At 58.0% G+C, this 17,562-nt stretch overlaps 1 protein-coding gene across 6 annotated transcripts in view; it reads left to right on the top strand.

The window, feature by feature from the left end:
• The first annotated feature begins 1,519 nt into the window (after positions 1 to 1,519).
• Positions 1,520 to 17,562, top strand: part of EVI5L (ecotropic viral integration site 5 like) — a 29,744-nt gene continuing 13,701 nt past the window's right edge. For 5 of the 6 annotated variants that reach the window (XM_057541295.1, XM_057541293.1, XM_057541294.1 and 2 more), the window contains exons 1-8: positions 1,520 to 1,697; positions 12,589 to 12,772; positions 14,136 to 14,325; positions 14,731 to 14,955; positions 15,041 to 15,115; positions 15,772 to 15,897; positions 17,125 to 17,268; positions 17,417 to 17,506. In XM_057541295.1, coding sequence (XP_057397278.1) covers positions 12,636 to 12,772; positions 14,136 to 14,325; positions 14,731 to 14,955; positions 15,041 to 15,115; positions 15,772 to 15,897; positions 17,125 to 17,268; positions 17,417 to 17,506 — 987 coding nt within the window. In that variant the 5' untranslated portion in view covers positions 1,520 to 1,697; positions 12,589 to 12,635. The remainder of the gene's footprint in view (positions 1,698 to 12,588; positions 12,773 to 14,135; positions 14,326 to 14,730; positions 14,956 to 15,040; positions 15,116 to 15,771; positions 15,898 to 17,124; positions 17,269 to 17,416; positions 17,507 to 17,562) is intronic. The other variant, XM_057541297.1, reaches the window with a different exon arrangement.

Genomic DNA, 17,562 nt, shown 5'->3' with positions numbered 1-17,562 from the left:
TAGTAAGAGAGAGGGAGAGAGGGAAGACACAGAGAGGGAGTATAGACAGCGGCAGAGAGGGTGTAGACAGATTCAGAGTAGAGACAGAGACAAAGAGAGAATAGACAGAGGCAAAATGTAGACGGGACAGAGCGTAGACAGAGGCGGAGACGGATGGACAAGGGCAGAAAGCGTGGCTGTATGGCATTCACCGCTCCCAAAACCAGAAGGAACCTCCTACCTACTATTTAGAAGGTTGAGATCTCAAACCTCAGAAGGTCCTGACACTCCCCACTCTGGGTGCCAGGCTTCCCCGTTTCCATTTCTGTCTCTCCGTTTTGAACTTACGATGTCACCTTCTCTTCTGTGACAGGGTCCTTCCCTGCCCCACACCCCTCCAGGGCCCACCCCTGCATCTTGGGGTGGGAACTTGTCCTTTTCTCTGTCTTGCCCCCTATATGTAACTGCCTCTACATCTCCCTCCCCAGCCTGAGTGATCCCCCCACCCTTCCGTTTCCTGTGAATAATCTTGGGCCCGCCATTCATTCATTCGTCAAACATTTATAAGCAGTTCCCATGTTCTGGGCCCCTGCTCAGCAATGCCAGGGACGCCCTGACCTAGGCCCTGCCTTCCCCCGCCCCCATCTATCTAGGAGGGGTGGGGGATGGGAGGGCCATGTAAGCAGTGATAACAGCGTGCTCTGAGTTTGATGGGGGAACATAAGACACTGTCAGCCTCAGAGAAGATACCTAACCCGGCCTAGACTAGAGAATGGGACAGGCCTGAGTCTCCGGTGTGACACCCTGACCACCCAAAGCCCCGCCCTCAGCACAGAGCCGGGGTCAGAGAAGAGGTAGTCCCTCAGCCTAAGGGATTTCTGGCAACGCCCCTTCTCAGACCCAACCCATTAGCCTCTACCTGATCTGCCCCCGCCCCATCACTGATCTAGGCCACGCCCTTCTCAGCCCCTCCCGTATTTCATTCACACCAGGCCTCAAGCCCCACCGCCCGGGAGGCTAGCCTCACACGATCTCGTTGGCCAGAGAGCGTCACTTCACCGCCCTCCTTCAGTGTCATTGGCTCCCTAGGTGTCAATCTTCTTTATAGAGGCCTAAGAGTTACCATGGCCGAGGTTTGAGGGGCAGATAATAATGGCCGTCCCAGGAAGTCTCGTTATTGGGCAAAAAGCCCGACTCTGGGCGGGGCTTAGAGCCAAACGCTGGCCTGCCTCTGTCTGGGGTTCCTCAGGGACCCAGCCTTCCCTCAGGGACACACCCCTCTCTCCTTCCTATTGGCCCTGACAAGTGTTGATCAACAGGATTCCACATTCCGATAGGCAAAACACCCCGTCCTTCACTGCTTCCCTAATTTCAATTCGCTTCTCTCCTTAAAGGCGGCAACCTTCTGGCTGTAGCCAGGGCCCTCGCCCTCCTTACGGAGTGACCATGGATTGGCCAGACACCCCGTCACTCCTGGCCAGCGGGCGGAGCCAGAGCGCCTGGGGGCGGTGAATTGGCTGACTGGGCCTCGGGGGCGGGGCAGCGGCTCCTGTCAGCGGGTGAAATGGCAGCGACAGAGCCGGTGGCGGCCGCGGTCCCGGGGGGCGGCTGAGGGGGCCGGGCCGGGCTGCGGGACGAGAGACGCGGCGGGGCCCGGGACGGCGGCGCGGCCCGGGACGGCGAGGCTCGGCATGGCTAAGGCGGCGCGCTCTTCGCAGGTAGGTAGGCGGCGCGAGCCGGGCCTCCCGGGCGCCTTCTCAGGCCCGCGGCTCCGCGCTGCGGCCCACGGGGGCCGGGCAAGACTGGGACTCGGGCCCCCTCGCCCCAGAACCCACGCCGGGAGCCCTCGGCACTCCCAGCACGGACCCTGGCCGTCAGCCTCGGGCCCTGGCCCCTGCCCATCCTCGCTCCGACGCTTCCCGACCCCTCAGGGCCCCTCCCACGACTCCTCCGGGCGCCCTCCTCCCCCACGCCGCCCCCTCCCCGGGAGGCCCCTTCAGGCCCGTGACCCCCGCTGACCCTCTTTACTGACCCTCAGGACCCCTTCCCGGACCCTTCAGGGCTCCCCCAGTCCCCACCCCGCAGACCCAGCCCCTACGAGCGCCCCCGCAAGCCCAGGACCTCCTCCCTCTCTCTGTCCCAATCCCTCAAGACCCCCTTCATCTGTAGACCCCTTGCCACGCCATCCCTCCCCTCACTTCACATCCTATCTGTGGGCCCAGACCTGCCCCCACCCCCAAGGATACCCATCTTAGAGCCATACCCCTCCCTTCTGACTGCACAGGACCCCTCCCCAGCCTCTGTAAATCCGGATTCCTGCCCGCAGGCCCCACCTCAGCCTGCTGGGCCATCTCCCACCCCCAGCAGCCCCATGCCCAAGGGCACCCCTGAAATCCACTCCTCAGGGTCCTCGTTGCACACACACCCTTATCCTGACTCGTCTTGATCCCTACTTCCTGAAAATCCACCCTCACCTCATGCTCAGGACCTCCCAGCAGATGTTCTGAACCCCACTCCCCACCCAAGGGACACCCACCTCTGTGAGGGCCCCACTCACACACACAAGCGCACACACACACACACATCTGGGAGGCAACAGAGCAAAACCCATGAACCCCCAACATCTCATACTGATAGACACCCTGGGCCCCTCACACACAGACATTCAGGAGCCCTTCACACACACGCACACACACACATGGACAGACACACACACACACACACACACACGGACAGACACTTGGATCCCCAACACACGCAGAAAAACTTAAGACCTCCAACACAGAGCCAGGCAATTGGGACCTGCCCCCCTCAACGCGCCCACACACACACACACACACGGCTCCTCAGCACTTCAGCACCCCTCCTTGGAATTCACCTGCCCAGGTCCTCCTGGAGGCCCCAACAGCTCCCAGCTCAGGCAGAGACTCAGAGACATGAGCTACCTGCCCTGCCCCAGGCAGCCAACCTTCCCATCCGCACCAGCCTCCCTGAGCCCGTGCCCCCACTGGGGCCCTGGAGGTGGCGGGGTGACCCAGAATCTCCCAGCACCCCTGTGGACACCTGCCCCAGGCCTCTTCCCCTTTATTCATCTCCCCCGCTTTACCCTTCTTCAAAGGGAAGGATGCTCTCTCTCTTTCCTACACCAGTCTCCCCAGAAGAACCACTGCCTGCCCCCTCATTTCTGCCACCCCTGGCAGAGGGGTAGGGGTACCGCCTGCTCCTGGCCCCGGTCCTGAAGTCTGACCAGACTGGTAGGACCAGCATCCTGACCCCATCACGCCCGCTGGCCTCAGATGGCAGGGCCAGCCCCTGACAGCCCCGAGAACTCTTTCACCCACGACTGGCGTGTCATGCCAAGATGAAACAGCTTCCTTCGATCCTGGCATTTGAGACCCAGTGGGGCTGGGTTTGGGCCTGCCAGAAGCAGACAGCTCTTTGTTAAGGAATATTTTCAGAAGGGAAAAATGTGTTGAAGAGGCTCTGGTGGAACACGAGTGAGGAGTTGGCTTGGTTTTTTTTCCCTCAGCCGGGCTGGGATGGATCTGGGGGACCCATGTCGTCGTGTCTTTCCAGGTGTACTGGCTCTTCCCGCCCATACAGCCCACACCCTCGGGTCCAACCTGTGGGTTCCCCTGGGCTTCTGTGGTCGGCTGCAGGTGGTTTGGTTTGACTGCAGGTTGGGATGAGGCAAGTCAAAGAGGAGGGCAGATCACAGAACTGGCGAGACAGCGCAGCCAGGACCGCAGGGACTGAGAAGGAGCCCCAGGTCCTGCCTGAGGGGAATCCAGATCAGGCCAGCACTGCCTGTCTGACATAAGCGTGCCTGGAAAACCCCAGAGGAACAAGCCCAGGCTTCTTTGTGGATATTTACCAGTGGATTCTGGATGGCTCTGGGAAAAAGCGCATCTAAACTTGGGGCCTTGACTTACCCATCTAGAAAATGGGGAGAGAAATCCTGAGACCAGGACTTTGTACTTCAGGGGAGCCAGAGAGGTTAGGATGTGGCCCTGAATGTCCCCTGGGCACCATGTGGAAGGGGTCAGTGGGGTCCAGGAGGGCAGTCGCCCACCTGTGGGTGCTAGCAGAGTCACTGGGCATCCTGGGCCCCTGGTTGGAATTAGCTGATGCCTCAGTGGATAATGGCTGTCTTTCCATGGCTGAGCCAGTTTACATCAGGGCTAAGAGACATTTGGTTGTGGGATTTGTGGCCCCACAGGGACCTCCCAGGGGGGCAGAGGGCAGTCGGGTGCCTGCTTGCTGGCAGTGCCCACACCCCACGTAGACCTCTGACACTGGGCGGATAGAGGTTTGTTCTGCCCACGTGCTGAAGGGAGGAGTGAACGAAGAGACTTCTGAAGGTCACGAGGCACACAGGAAACAAACTCCACGGCCTCCCCAGGGGGTACTTTGTGCAGATGCAGTGGGGTCAGAAGCCTCCCCGGGATAGACTGTGGACTCCTTAGGAAAACACGAGAAGGCTCCCGGAAAGGGCTGGTGAAAGACATCAGTGCCCTTTACCCTAGACTGGGGGGCCAGGGCCGGGTCTTTGTGCACGTGCTTTTGATGGGTGCAGGGGGAACGGAGGATTGTGCTCTAGTTTCCTCTTGCAGAATATGTGTGCTGGTTGTTCCGGATGAGCCCCCCACCACGTACTGGGAATCGAGTCAGGGGCTGGGGTGTGAAGGAACGTCAGGGGTGGCCCCTGCCCTGCATCTAAAGACCCTCTCCACGTCAGCAGGCGAGAGCTGAAACCAGGAGCGCACTGATCAGGCCGTGCTGCGCACCAGGCCCCGTACCAAGCCCCATTGACATACTATCTCATTTAATCCCCCCAAACCACCCGGAGGGACCAGCATTCCAGCCCGTGCCCTTACCATCCCATCCCATGTGGAAGCAGGAGACAGATTAATGGACAGCATGCTGTGGAGCAGAGAAAGGGCCTGGCGCCTCCCCGGGGCATCAGGGAAGGTGGAGCAGAGATGACATACGAGTTGGGAGAGGAGCTCTCTGGGCAGGCGTGGCAGGGAGGGGTGTTCCAGGCAGCCCAAGTGCTTGGAAGATGCCCAGGCGGCAGGAGCAAGCATGGTGCATGCAGGGAAGCGTGCCTTGTTTGGTGGGTTTCATCCTATAGGCCTTCGTGTCCCAAATGCCATCCACGGGGCACACACCATGGGACGCTCCCTGGTCAAAGGGACCAGTATTTGGAATTGAACTTGGAAAGGCAGCAAACCTCCCCCACCACCGCCCCCCGCCCAGGGACGTCTGCTGCACACATGTTCTAGAAGCCAAACAGAGGGCAAGAGGGAGGTTAGTTAGGAGAACTAACAACTCACCAGGGCTGGGGAAGAGATTGATCCCTTCCAGGGAGATTTCAAGAGCCCCACTGGCACTTTTCTTTCATTTCTCAGCGCACCGTGATGTGTTTGTGAGATTGTTTTTTGTTATTGTTTTTTATCTTTTGGCCACGCCACGCGGCCTGTGGGATCTTAGTTCCCCACCGAGGATGGAACCCGTGCCCCCTGCGTTGGAAGCATGGAGTCTTAACCACTGGACTGCCAGGGAAGTCCCTGTGAGATTGTTTCATTGAGGGCTATCTCCCAGCCCAAGAGTCCCACGAGGGCAGGGCACATGTCTGTTTGTTCATAGTTGAGTCCTAGGCGAGAACAGGGCACATAACAGATGCCTAGTAGACACTTGGTTGATTTTAGGAGCTGACAGTCCTCCCCACTCACCCACTTCTGAAAGAGGGCCTGGATCTCTTCTGCAGAAAGAGGTCAGATCCATGTGCTTGGAGAGCCCCCAAAGACAGGGCCGACCCACCTCGCCCTGGGCCCTGGCCCAGCCAGCCTTTGCAGCAGGAAAGATACCATCTTGGCTTTGAAGAGCCGAGAGCCTTTACAAGATGCCACTTCTCTTATCCACCTGTCCCTGGAAGGCTTATGAGGGCTTTAAATTGTTTCCTTTGTCATTCTCAGAGATACTGAAATATAGAGAAATCAGGGATTTGCCAGGAAGGAACCTGTGATGGTGGCAGAAAGTAGCTGCTGACATGCAAGGTAGTAAACTTTTTTTTAGGTCAGAAGGGATTCCACAGGTCCTTCCACAGCTGATTTTAGCCTGAAGGTACTTGCCGCTGCTGCTATTACTACCAATAACAATGATTTTAGTTGTATTGCGTTTAATATTTAAACAGCGCCGCCACGTAAGGGGTGGGCCTGCTGAGGAGGGGAAGTTTGTTTATTCAGTCCACAAATATCAGATGCCTGATGGTACGCTAGACTCTGGGGATCCACTAGTAGGCTAGCCAGCCCCTGCCCTCATGGAACTTTCCACCCAGGGGGAAATAAATATCATGGGCCAGCTCCTGTCCTAAGTACTTGACAGGTTTTAGCTCATCTATTCCTCCCAACAAAACCTGTGAGGTCGGTACTATCATCAGCCCTGTTTTCAGATGAGGAAACTGAGACAAAGCACATTGTACCCAGATCAGAAAGATAGAAAAGTAGGTGAGGAGGGATTTGAACCCACGCTGCTGGCCCTGAAGTCCTCCTGGGAGGCCAAGAGATCTGGGATCATTTATCCACACACACAGCCATGGAGGAAGGTACATGGATGTGGAAACATCCCGGGTGGCACGGAGGAGCGGCTAGAACTGGGGACGAGGAGGGTCGGCAGTGACTGCTGAATTCCAGCAGCCGTCCTTGTTACCTGAGGGGCAGCTCGCCCATCAAATGCCCACCCCATGGCCAAGGAAAAGACCTGGAGACGTCAGGCCGTCTCCCCAGGAGTCGGGGTGGTCTGAGTGGCCCAACTGATAGTCTGTCAGTCTGAGCAGATGGGGTCACGTGGCATCTTTCAAGACTTCAGATTTAGAAACGACTCCGGGTCCCCATAATCATTAGAGGTAGAGGATCAGAAGCTGGGCTGGTAGGGGGTGGGGCATGGAGGCGGGGTGGGTAGGAAAGCAAAAGTAAAGGAGTCTTGGGGTCTTCTGCCTGCCTCTGAAAGGTGGCACACACACACTCACTCACTCTCCCTGTTGAAAAAGAGTAACTCATTTACTGAGTGCTCACTGCACTCGGTGTTTTACGTAGGTTGTTTCTAAAGTCATTGAATGCAGAGTGACAGCTCAGCTGATCAACTTGGGGCAAAGGCTCTGGAGTCAGAAATCCAAGTGCAGGGAGTTCCCTGGTGGTCCAGTGGTTAGGACTGCACTTTCACTGCTGAGGGCACAGGTTCAGTCCCTGGTCGGGGAACTAAGATCCTGCAAGCCGCTCAGTGAAAATAAAATGAAATGGTTGTTTTAAAAATACGTGGGTCACTCAGTATTTAAAGAAAAAAAAAAGAAAGAAAGAGAAAAGAAATCCAAGTGCAAATCCTTCTTCCTCTACGGCCTCGTCAGGAGACCCAGTGAGCAACTCTCTACTCGCTAGGGCACCTCTCACATGTTATAAAACTGTCCTTTACGTTTCTGTCTACCCTGGTACAGAATCTTCTTCTTTTTTTTTTTTTTTTAAATTTTAAAAATAGACTTTAGTTTTCAAAACAGTTTTAGCTTTACAGAAAAATTGAGAAGATCGGGACTTCCCTGGTGGCACAGTGGTTAAGAATCCGCCTGCCAATGCAGGGGACACGGGTTCGAGCCTTGGTCCAGGAAGATCCCACATGCTGCAGAGCAACTAAGCCTATGCTCCACAACTACTGAGCCTGCGTTCTAGAGCCTGCGAGCCACAACTACTGAGCCCGCGTGCCAAGAACCTGGTCTCTGCAGCAAGAAAAGCCACCGCAATGAGAAGCCCGCGCACCACCATGAAGGGTAGCCCCCGCTCGCCGCAACTAAAAAAGCCCACGCACAGCAACGAAGACCCAATGCAGCCAAAAATAAATAAATAAATAGATGTAATCTCTCATCATTTCTTAAAAAAAAAAAAGAAAAATTGAGAAGATAGTACAAAGCATTCCCACAGACACCACACTCACAGCCAGTTTCCCCATATTAGTAACATTGTCTGGTAAGTTTGTTATAATTAATGGACCAATATTGATACATTATTATTAACTAAAGTCCATACTTTATGCAGATCTCCTTAGTTTTTCCCTAATTTCCTTTTTCTTTCCCAGGGCCCCTTCCTGGATCCCGTAGGACATTTTGTCCTCACATCTCCTGAGGTTCCTCTTATCTGGGACAGTTTTCTTAGGCTCTCCTTGTTTTTGATGACTTTGACAGTTTTGAGGAGGACTAGTCAGGAATTTTCTAAAGTGTCTCCTAATCTGGATTGGTCACATGTTTTCCTCATAGTCTTGGGGAGAAAGGCCCAGAGATGAAGTGCCCTTCTCATGTCAGCGTATCAAGTGCACATGCTCTCAACATGACTTATCACTGATGGTGTTGACCTTGATCACCTGGCTGAGCAGCACAGAGGTTTTTCTCCTCCTTCATCCAGCAGACATTGATTGAGCACCTACTAACGGCCAGATGCTGCATTAGGGGCTTGGAGTAGAAAATTAAGAAGATAGGCCTTTGCCCCCAGAAGGTTCATGACCCAGTAGGGCAGGCAGGCGTGTATAGTAGGAATTGCCATAGAATGTGTCTTGGGCTGGGGTATAGGGGTAGGTATTTTCGGGGAGAGGGGAGAGAAGTGAGCCAGAACCCTGGAGGCGGTCGGGGGCAGGGGGTGGTTTGCCAGGAAAGAGTTCACCGAAAAAAATCAGTTTCCTTCTTTTTTATGGTTGAATACCATTCCATTGTCTGGATGGACCACATTTCATTTATCCATTCATCCATCGACGTTTGGGTTGTTTCCACTTTCTGGCTATTGTGAATCGTGCTGCTGTGAACAATTGTGTACAGGTGGGACTTCCCTGCAGGTCTAGTGGTTAAGACTCCACGCTTCCAATGCAGGGGGCGCTGGTTCGATCCCTGGTTGAGGAGCTAAGATCCCACGTGCGGTGTGGCCCGGCCAGGAAAAAAAAAAAAGAATTAAAAAAAGAACTGTGTACAGGTTTTCCTGTGAATGTACGTTTTCCATTCTCTCAGGTAGATAACCTAGAAGCAGAATTGCTGGGTCATATTGGCAACTCTCTGTCTACCTTTTTGAGGAACTGCCAGACTGTTTTCCACTCTACCTCATCTTTTATTCCATGCGTTTCTCTCAGTCTGTAATAGAAAGTGCAGATGATCATCTCTTGGTCTCTGCCCGCTCCCCACCCCCGTATGCTCTGGGCATGCAGGGGCTGCTTCTGTCTTTGCCCAGCAGTATTCAGCCCTCAGCATGGTGCCCAGGACCTGGCTGGCACTAAGGAAATACCGGTGGGTGGGCAGGCAGGTTCTATTCCTCCAATATTTCTCGACTCTCACGTTGTACCAGGCTCAGTGCGGGTCGCAGAAGTAGCAGGGGCCCAGACAGTGGTGATTCCTACCCCGGTGGTGGATCTGGTTGAGCCATCCTGGAGCAAGTTGGCAATCTTGGCTGGTGCTCAGGAGAAAGGAGAAGATGGGGACGAGGGTGTCACAATCACCGACATGTATCTGGTCATTTATGTCCTGAAAGTGAGCTCACCGAGGGCAGGAAGGGATAAGGGCCAAAGCAGGGCCTGTGGAGGAAGGGGTGCCAGGCTGGGCCGAGGCAGGAGGAGCCTCAGGAACCTGGCCTCTTGGAAACGAGGTGGGAGAGGACTTCAAGAAGGAGGAAGCATGGCTGGCAGTGTCCAAACGCCCCTGCGAGGGAGAGGAAAAGGGAGGTGGAGGGTCCCCAGCATCCGGACCTTTCTGCCCCCCGACCCCACCCCCAGCTCACCGGCAGTCTTCTCCCACCCCTCTGGCTTGGCTCAGCTTCCTAAGCCGTGGGCCACCTTATAAGGGCGTGGTGGGCGGTGGTGCCAGCAGGGACGGCATTAGGTGGCCCACTGCCCACTCCGCAGGAGCCAGGGACCCCCTTCGGGTGGCTGCAGTGAAGCAGAAGCAAAGGGCATTGAAATGGGGCCGTGGAGAGGCTGGGACCCCAGACCTGGAGGGCCTGTGTGTGGGTCTCAGAGGCCAGTGGCCCCTCAGCACTCGAGGGGACCTGCCTTGTCTCTGCGACTCTGTGCCCCTCCAGCAAGGGTAGGGCGGCCGCGTGCCCTGGGGAGATGGGGGCTCATTCACCTCGTTCCACTCCACATCCCTGCCCCTAGAACAGTGCCCGGCCCTCAGACGGCCCCCAGTAAGCGCCAGGGAAGGAGGGACTGAGGCAGTAAGAGTCCGGGCGCTCTGGAGAAGGGACAGGGCTGCTCACAGAGCTAGGAGGGCAGTGAGCCCATGTCCATCCGTATGTACTCGGTTCCAGGCGTGGTGAGACCTGGTCAGTGCAGGAAGCGTGCATGTGTGTGTGTACGTGTGCACGTAGGGGCAAAGGGGTGTGTGGGTGTGAGATAGTGTGTGATTGTGTATCTGAGCGTGTAGGTGTGCGACTGTGTGTGAGTGTATGTCAGAGCGTGTGTGCATATGCATGCAAGACTGTGTGTGTGAGGTGGTTTGTGAGTGTGAATGTATCTGAGTGGGGTGTGAGGTTGTGGGTAAGTGTGAGTGTGTGAGTGTGAAGGAGTGTGTGTCTCTGTGCGTGCATCAGGAGGATGGCTTCTGGGGCTGCGCAGCATTTAGAGAGTATGGGGATGAGTCAAGAGAAAGTTCCTGAGGGACCAGAAGGTTCTGCCTCTCAGACTGCAAATTTAAGCCCTGGATATCGAATACATTTTATTTCTTGTATGAAATACACATTAATTTGTGATAAGTATCTGAGCAAACTCTGCTAGTGGATTGCCCTAGTAGTTTCTTTTAATCAGAAACCCAGAGCTGAACCATTCTCTTGGGCTTTTTGCAGGCCAGGGTTGGGGTTGGGGGGGAAGGCAATGCGCTTCTGAGGCTGGGATCCCCTGGGATCAGCACGGAGACAGTGGACCCCAGCCCCAGCCCTGGCCACGTGTGGTCTTTGTCTCTGAGGCCCCCACTACTCCCCAAATCCAGCTGTGCTTATGGGGCTTCAATCCTCGCCTCCACCACCTACTCCCCTCTCCCAGCTCTGAAGTTGGGAAACCTACGCGGCCTTCCCAGCCCCTCCCTGCCCAGAGAGATCCTTCCAAGTCAGCACTTCTTGTCCATGGCCCCTCTCTGCCCCGGGCCAGCCACAGACTTTGCGGGAAGCCCCGGAGCGGCCCCCACTGGCCCTCTCTCAGGAATGATTAACTCCTGGCTTGGTGGTACACCATGGCTTGGTCTTTGGGGCAGGTTGTCCCCAGCCATCTGGGCAACAGGAGGAAAAGGTCTTCTGCTTCTGATGAGCCATCGCCTAGAGTTTGTACCACTCACCAAAAGCTAGAGCCCTCAGTGCCCGACAAACTCGGGGGACCCTCAGGGGCCAGAAGCAGAACCAGTGGCCCTGGGGAGCCACAGAGTCCTGGGGTGGGAGGGTTATGAGCCCCCCACTAGGTGAAAGAAAAATGGTGCCCGCTGCCCCTTGACAGGGGAGCACAAGGGAGGGAGACTAGAATCAAGTGCATGGCCAGGATCAAGTCCAGCTGACCTGTGGACCCTCAGGTGTTGGTTGGGGGCTGAGCTTGGGCTGTGGGAAGGTGCTCAGTGACCTGAGGGTGCCAGGCAGGTGCAAAATGGGCTGCTTTTGTTCTGTGACTGTCCTCCTGCTGCCTGGAGACCAGATGCCCCCTCTCCAGGACCTGGGCGAGGGCCCCTCTGTGGCTGAGCGGTCAGAGCCAGGTCAGGTGAGGGCCAAGGGGAGCCACACTTCAGACGCTGTCCCCTTTGAGCCCAGAGCCTTTGCTTTCGGCACAGCCAGTGGCCCTGAAGCTCCCAGGAGGGTGGGGCTGGACCATCCCCAGGAGGAGTAGGAGAGATGGGCCGGCACCCACCCGGCACATGGCAGGCCAAGATCAGGATACTGATCAGAGCCTGTAGCTCTCACTCTGAGGCCCTCAGAGCACAGATTCCTAGCGCTTTGACATGTCCCTGGCTTCCCAGTCCAAGGGGAGTTGACTCTTCTGGCCATTGGCAGCACCAGACAATCAACAGTAGAGAATAATTGCTTGTGGCTGTGCCAGCAGCCCACTTTGGTTGATGAGACAGGGAAGGTCAGATGCCGAGGCAGGGCTCCCAGGACAGGCCGCAGCTGGGGACAGGGACCAAAGCTGTCAGGAACAGCCACCAAAGCAGGGGCATCGGCACCCCCAAGGTCGCAGCAGGGACCCTGAGTGTGACGGGGAGCCTTGGCCCCTGGCCCTGCTGAAGACTCAAGGGTGTCAGTTGAGACTTGGTGCTCATGCGCAGGGACAGCAGGACAGCTGAGGCGCTGGCCATTGCCCTCCTGATTCCATCCAGGCATCTGGACTACCAAGGCAGGGATCCCAGTAGCCAGCCCCCGGAGCAGAAGGGGCCGGCCAGGCCGTCAACTAGACTGGGGTGCATGGGGATGAGGAGTGACCAGGTGGACAGACCAGAGGTGGGAAGCCCAGGGTGAGGAAGTGTCTCTGGGTGACCAGCAGGCTCACTGGTCCAGAGCCAGCGGGACAGTGTGGGCACCCTGCCCAAAGCTGACCACACATGTCTCTGGTCCCCAGACAGAGCTGTGACCTGGCCCTGCTCGCGGCTGAGGAGCCTGCCCACCATGGCGAGCCCCACTCTGAGCCCCGACTCCTCGTCCCAGGAGGCCCTGTCGGGCCCCACCTGCTCCCCCACCTCTGACTCCGAGAACCTCAGCCCCGATGAGCTAGAGCTGCTGGCCAAACTCGAAGAGCAGAACCGGTGAGTTGGGACCTGAGGGAAAGGGAGAGGCCCCAGGGGTACAGCCTGGGCCCCGAACAGAAGTTGCTGGTGCCACCTCACACTCAGAGCTAGGCCTGGCCCTGGGCCAAGTGACAGCTCCCACCAGAGGCTTGACAAGGATGTTTGCTGTCACCTCCCACCAGACGGTTCTCCCATTCAGATGAGGAGGCCACGGTATCAGGGGGCCCAGTGAACCTGGCCTTCACTTCTCTAGCCTTTGTCGAAGGGAAGAGTAAATCCTCTGACTCTGAAGTTGGCCCTTCCCACTTCTCCTCTGGCCCACCCCCTGTTTTAAAGTGTAGGTTTTATTATTATGCCAGTATGGCGAGGCCAGCAGATCAGGAGATGACTGCCATTAAAAAGACAGTTTGGGGAATTCCCTGGTGGTCCAGTGGTTAAGACTCCATGCTTCCACTGCAGGGGGCATGGGTTCGATCCCTGGTCAGGGAACTAAGATCCCACATGCCTTGCGGCATGGCCAAAAAAAAAAAAAAAAAGACAGTTTGTTACGCACAGATTCCAAGAGGAGGGGCACAACACACCATGCACCATGCAGGGCCACCCGGGGAAGCACCAGGGTCAGTCAGGAGGCAGAGGGAATGAGAAAAATGTGGGCAAGAGCCTTTATTGTGGTTTCTGCCAGAAGGAATGGTGAGGCAATGTAATCAGGCTTAGGACTGGCTCGTCTGAATACCTTCAGCAAGCTGGGGGCATAAGGGCTGGGCCAATTTGTCTAGTACCCGGCCCTGGGGTGATTAGGGCAGAGGGATAGTGGCCCTGAGTGCAAGAGCCTAACAGAGGTGCGTGGTTTGTGGGTTCTGGATTGGTTGGTTTGCATATGAAAAGTGCGTTAGCAGGCAAGTCCTTAATTATCTCTAGGAATCTGCTAGGCCTGGGAGGGGCAGTCCCTCCTGGGTCAGGGAGGCCCCAGATGTCAAAGCCTCAGAAATAGGTGGTTAATGCAACCCCTTGCTAGTTGGGTGCCCCCAGCCAGCATCTCACCCTCTCTGTACCTCGTCTGTAAACAAATCTTTACAAAACCCACCCCACAGGGTTGGTACGAGACTAAGTGAGCTACTCCCCGTGCTTCTCAGCCCAGGGCCAGGCACAGAATGGGACGCATGAATGGCAGCCTCTCCAGGGCTCCCGGCATCAGGACCAGGGCTCAGAGAGGTTAGGGCACTGGCCAAAGTCACTCAGCACGTGCCGCTCAGGAAAAATAACTTAGACCCAATCCCTGGTATCCTCTGGGACCCCAGGGAGGAGGGGCCAGGCTCTTTGGGACCCAGGGGCCAGGGTGGGAAGCTCCTGCAGCCTCCCCCCTCCCCCCCACCACACCCAGGCTCCTGGAAGCCGACTCCAAGTCCATGCGCTCCATGAACGGCTCCCGGCGGAACAGCGGCTCCTCGCTGGTGTCCAGCTCCTCAGCCTCCTCCAACCTGAGCCACCTGGAGGAGGACACATGGATCCTGTGGGGCCGGATCGCCAACGAGTGGGAGGAGTGGCGGCGCAGGAAGGAGAAGCTGCTCAAGGTGGCGCAGTCGGCGGGGCTGGGCGGGTGGCCGGGGGGTGGGCAAGGTCTGCCAGGGGCCCCAGCACGAGCAAAGGGCAGGACTGGAGGTGTGTGGGCACTTTCGGGGTGCCTTGCCAGGGCCGGGGGGCTGGGTGTGGAGATCAGGGAGGGGCTGGCACCCCAGGCACCCTCCTGCTTCCCGCCCGCGAGTTCCATGATGGGCTGGGGCGGCGCATTCAGCCTCGTGGACTCCGTGTGCCGTACAGTGGCTCAGCCGAGCTCTGGGCCCCGGGTGAGGCATGGGTGGACCTGATCTCAGAGGCCGGGCTGGGCGGCCGTGGGGAGGCTGCGCTGGGATGGGGTCCAGCCCGGCCTCCCGATCCCACCCCTGACCCCCCCACCCCCGCTCTGACCCTGTCGCCAGGAGCTGATCCGCAAGGGCATCCCGCACCATTTCCGGGCCATCGTGTGGCAGCTCCTGTGCAGCGCCACGGACATGCCAGTCAAGAACCAGTACTCGGAGCTGCTCAAGATGTCCTCACCTTGTGAGAAGCTGATCCGCAGGGACATCGCCCGCACCTACCCGGAGCACGAGTTCTTCAAGGGCCAGGACAGCCTGGGCCAGGAGGTGCTCTTCAACGTCATGAAGGTGAGGACCCCTGGCCCCACGGAGAACCGCTGCGGTCACCAGGCCCGGCAGAACCCTGCCCTGACTCGCATGTGTTCCCTCACAGGCCTACTCTCTGGTGGACCGGGAGGTGGGCTACTGCCAGGGCAGCGCCTTCATCGTGGGCCTGCTCCTCATGCAGGTAGGTGGCCTGGGCCCAGCCCCTCCCGGCTCTGTCTGCCCCCAGGAGGTGGACAAAAGGAGAGTGTTCCCTCCATCCAGTGTCCTCCTAGGTCAGAACCTCCCTCTGTGTCCACCTGTGACCTCTGACAGTCTCCCAGCCAGGCCTCCAGGGGGTGAGCACAGAGGGCTGGCCACCTGTTCTGTCCCCTATCCCGTCCCAAGATTGGAGGGAGGGGTAGGCCGTCCTACTCAGTCACCTCCCAGGGTTGGATGGGACATTCAGACTTAGGTCAGCCAGTGTGATGTTTATGGGGCTTGGGGTTTCCTCCAGAGAATCCAGCAGGCTTAGGAGGGGGAGAATGGAGACACCTGGGAATGGACCAGAGGATGCCTCCACCGTGGGCTCTGGAGGTGGCCAGACCTGGGGTTCAAGTCCCAGCTCCACTGTTTCCTGCCAGGCAGCCTTGGGCAGGTGACTTCAGCCTCAGGAGGCTTCCTGTCATTGAAACAGGGTGATGATATTTACCAGAGAGGTTTGCTGTGTGGGTCCGGGCAGCCCGGCACTGTCCACGTTCAATAAAAGTAAATGGAGCAGAGACAAGCGAAGCCATAAGAAGAGCAGTGGGCACCCCCGGCCCCCCCCCCACTCACAGCCCCCTGCCCGCCCACCCCCAGATGCCTGAGGAGGAGGCCTTCTGTGTGTTCGTGCGGCTGATGCAGGAGTACCGCCTGCGGGAGCTCTTCAAGCCCAGCATGGCAGAGCTGGGGCTCTGCATCTACCAGTTCGAGTACATGCTACAGGTGAGTGGGCCCAGGGGCGGTCCCGCCTGCCCCCCCACCTCCAGCAGCCCACACATACGGGTGCTAACGTCGGCCGTCCCAGTGAGTCTCTTTGACTGAAAATTCCACGCCTGAGAAATCACATCCAGACGTTCCAGCTCAGAGAGGGGCTCTACTCCCCAAGGGGCCGTAAAGCACTGCCCTGAAGGATGCTTTGAGGGACCAGGCAGGGGCCAGCCCCTTCCAGTGGGGGCTCCTCAGAGCTCGGGGCTCCCAGAGCCATTGCGGCCAGGGTGGAGGGGTCAGTCCGGCTCAGACACACCCACTGCGCCCTCCTGTCTGCTCCCCGGTGTGGCAGAAGGAGGGAAGGTGTTGTCTGCCTGCCTTTGCTGATTACTGGAGAACCGCAGCCGCCTCTGTTTATAAATAGCAGCCCCACAGGGCCCGCTCCTGGCTGGCAGAGAGAGCCGGTATACGTGTGTACACACACACACACACACGTGTGTACACACACACACACACACGTGTGTACACACACACACACACACACGCTGGCCTGCTCTGGAAGCCGGTCGCAGGTGGGGCGGGGCAGCTCTGCGCCACAGTGGGCAGGACACGCCCAGTCGTGAAAGCCCCCTTCCTCAGGCCCAGAGGATGGGGAGGTGCCGTCGGTCGAGGGGACCGGTAGTGCCAGCAAGCAGGTGTTCCAGGGCCACACAGAAGGAGCAATCCCACCCCAGGCTGGGGAGCTGAGAGCTCCCGTGGCGAAGGAGCTGGCCGCCACCAGAGAGCTCCTGAGTCAGGAAGCCCAGGGCAGGCCGGGGGACAGCCCGAGGGTCTGTTCTCCCAGTGAAGGACCTCCAGGGAGTCCTACCGCCTTCTCCAGCCTCAGTTCCCGCAGTTTCTGTCGCTTTCCAGCAGTCTGAAGTTCAGACCAGTCAGACAGGCATCCCTTGAGCGTTGCTGGGCACAAAGCACAGAGCATTGTGGGGGGCGGTGGTGAGGGTCCCACGGGCAGCTGGGCCTTCTGCCATCCCTGCCATGTCCCCACCTAGTGCTACTCAGAGCTCTGGGGTGCTGCCACCCCACCTGGAGACAGTGCGGGGGGCTGCCCAGGGCAGGTCAAGGAAGGCTCCCTGGAGGTGCAGGCACTGAGGCCTAGCACTTCCGGGTGGAGGGAGCCTGTGGGTGCTGACAGCTGTGCCCAGCACCCTCCTCATGGTGCCTGGCCTCCTCCCCCAACCCCAGGAGCAGCTCCCGGACCTGAACACCCACTTCCGCTCCCAGAGCTTCCACACGTCCATGTATGCCTCCTCCTGGTTCCTCACGCTCTTCCTGACCACCTTCCCACTGCCCGTCGCCACGCGTGTCTTTGACATCTTCATGTACGAGGTGAGGACCACATGCCCCTTCCTCTCCTGGCCACTCTGGATGGAGTGACTCACGCCCCCAGTGGAAACGATTCCAGGGCTCAGGGAGGGGTCAGAGGGCTCCCCAGGAGAGCGTGACCAGAGATGCACTACCCCCGCCTCCTTCGCAGGGCCTGGAGATCGTGTTCCGGGTGGGCCTTGCCCTGCTGCAGGTGAACCAGATGGAGCTGATGCAGCTGGACATGGAGGGGATGTCCCAGGTGGGCCAGGAGGGCCAGGGCGGGCAGGCTTGCCCCCCAGCAGGGGCACCTGGGCA

The sequence above is a fragment of the Balaenoptera acutorostrata genome, chromosome 2, assembly GCF_949987535.1.
Source record: "Balaenoptera acutorostrata chromosome 2, mBalAcu1.1, whole genome shotgun sequence".
NCBI lineage: Eukaryota > Metazoa > Chordata > Mammalia > Artiodactyla > Balaenopteridae > Balaenoptera > Balaenoptera acutorostrata.
This window is presented reverse-complemented; position numbering and strand designations above follow the sequence as displayed.